A 2,500-nucleotide genomic window follows, 5' to 3' on the forward strand; every position below is an offset into this window, starting at 1 on the left:
TACGAAAGACATACACTTTTTGGCTCGGATATCGTTAATTATCATCCTTATCGTTTTACAATTTGTTTGCTTCTTGTCAGCGCGAATTTGAGAAGTATAATATAAAGAGGAAAAGAGAAAGAAAAGAGCGAAAGAGCGAAGAGAGACAGACAGAGAGAGAGAGAAAGAGAGAGAGAGAGAGAGAGAGTGAAAGGGAGAAGACATTCAGCATTGAAAAAGTTTAGAGGAGTTCTAAAGAGAAATTCTATTATAAATAAATAACAAGAAGAAATTAAAAAGAAAAAAAAAAAAAAAAAAGATGGCGATACCGTTCGTGCAACCGACCGAAGAGGATCAGGAGTTATCAAATCAACAACTTCAAATTATGATGGCTCTCTACATGGCATTGCAACAGGTCCTACGGAGCAGATCGTTTCGTCACTCATCAAGGAATCGTGAGTTCTATGCATTTCAAAGACTAATTCAATATTGGAGAATATATTATATCTTTCTTAATAGAATTAATATTTCATAAACGAGAATGGAACAAACGAAAAGAGACGAAAAAAAAAATCAAATGAAAGCGAGAGAACGAAAAAAAGAGAGAGAGAGAGAAAGAGAGAGAGAGAGAGAGAGAGAGAGAGAAAAAGAGAGAGACAAGAAAGAACATCGACGACGTGTCTAAACTCGTCATCATGTTTCTTATTTTTGATATCTCTTTTATCTCTCTTTTTCTTTTCTATTTCTTTGTCGATCAAATATATCGCACGAATTCTATTTATTATATGAATTGTAACGATAGGTCAAAAGAAGACTGTTAAAATTTTCTTTCACATAGAAATTATGTACATAAAAATCTCCATGAAGAAAATGAAGAAGAATATATTTATTCAATAAATTGTTTTCTCTTGAATATTGCGTTTGTAGTTGTTTAATTAATTGTAAGAAAAAAAAAAAAAAAAAAAACAAACAAACGAGAGAAGAGAGATGGAGAGAAATGTAGAGAGAGAGAGAGAGAGAGAGAGATAGAGAAAGAGAGAAAAGATAGAAAAAAAAAAGAAGGAAAAAGAAAGAAAGAGAAAGAAAGAGAAAGATCAACGACATCGAGGAAATACGTAAGCGATTTATGTACGTATGTAAGTTAGTTGTGTGGGATGGATATGTGCATGCCGCGTGTGTAGGTCGATTCTCTCCGGCGAGGTGCAACACGTGGTTGTTGCGCGTAACGATTCTCGAGGCGTGTGATTCTCAAACGAGACGAGTTCGCGTTTAACGATTCCAAATAGGTTTTCTTTCATTCTCGATATAACTTCATTCTCGGTAATACCATATATCTATCTAAAATCCATCTAAAATGCGTAAAGATTAATTTATGCGATGTTAATTTAATAAGGAAAAAGAAAAAAAAAGAAAAAAAAAGGAAAGTCCTATCGAATGGTGTTTCATAATTTAACGTATTTTAATCGTTAGAAATTTATTACTATATATATATATATTTTTTTTTTTTTATAATTATTTAACTAAATTAATTAATCCATCGATATTTGTCGTTAGATGATTTCATAATATACGCGTTTGTCGTCTTTTGCGTTATAGAAGAAAAAACTTAGGAAGGAAGGAAATAGAAAAGAAAAGAAAAAGAAAACGAAAAAAAAAAAGGAAAAGAAACATAAGATATTGAACGAGAGTATGAGATACATATGACATTGAGATCGTTCAAGGTAAAATTTCGACGCAAGCAAACGTCGAATTAGCTTGCACGATATTGGCAAATAGTCTGTTCACACCTGAATATGGCGGTCAACGTCCAGCATGAGTCACGTTCAAAAAATCCTGTTCGGTCCATTTCCAAGTAGGTATTAAGATTGAAACGTCTACGTGGATATTTCGCTATTATAATATATAGCCTAAATGTTATCTTTTTAACTAACTACTCGACGACTCCCGGATTCCTCCTTGATTGACAAGACTTCGAACGGTGAAATTTTTGAAATGATTTGCGTTTGTTTCGTTGTGATCTTGACCACGCTCATTTCTTTTATCTTTTTTCTTTTCTTTTCTTTTTTCAGTTCTTTGTTTCTTTTCTTTTCTTTTCTTTTCTTTTCTTTTTTTTTTTTTCCTTTTTTGTTCTTCTCGACAAGTCGGGTCAATGAACTCTTTTTAACACAGTCGAATAATCTCATCCTGACACGATCGACGTTACCAAGATTATTCATCCTACTTATATAAATATATATATATATATATAAATATGTGTGTATACAAGCATTATAAATCGTGAAATATCATTTCAAATTAAAAATCTCGATAATTTTATTATTCTCTTAAGAATATAATTTTGGGTTTAATTAAAATTATTATACATCGTATTATCTATTGTAAAAGATTAAATTATTGGGTGATTTGATAAAAACGAGATATATGTTAAATTGATCAAACATATCGATTACATTATGTCTGTCAATCGTAGAGTTACGAGAAACGTGAAACATTGAAAAACACGTAGAACCTGTAGAATATG

The 2,500-nt window shown here is 31.4% G+C and overlaps 1 protein-coding gene across 2 annotated transcripts in view; it reads left to right on the top strand.

Annotated features, from left to right (window-relative positions):
* The window catches only part of LOC118441041 (uncharacterized), a 33,505-nt gene that overhangs the window by 13,134 nt on the left and 17,871 nt on the right, over positions 1 to 2,500 (top strand). Inside the window, exon 1 of one of the 2 annotated variants that reach the window (XM_035864931.2) lies at positions 1 to 434. This exon is cut by the window's left edge and continues 2,670 nt beyond it. The exons of the other annotated variant lie outside the window; for it this stretch is intronic. Within the exon in view, the coding sequence (XP_035720824.1) occupies positions 299 to 434 (136 nt within the window). The 5' untranslated portion in view covers positions 1 to 298. The remainder of the gene's footprint in view (positions 435 to 2,500) is intronic. 2 annotated transcript variants of the gene reach the window in all.

This window comes from Vespa mandarinia, chromosome 6, assembly GCF_050613455.1.
Source record: "Vespa mandarinia isolate Hongniang chromosome 6, ASM5061345v1, whole genome shotgun sequence".
Lineage (NCBI taxonomy): Eukaryota > Metazoa > Arthropoda > Insecta > Hymenoptera > Vespidae > Vespa > Vespa mandarinia.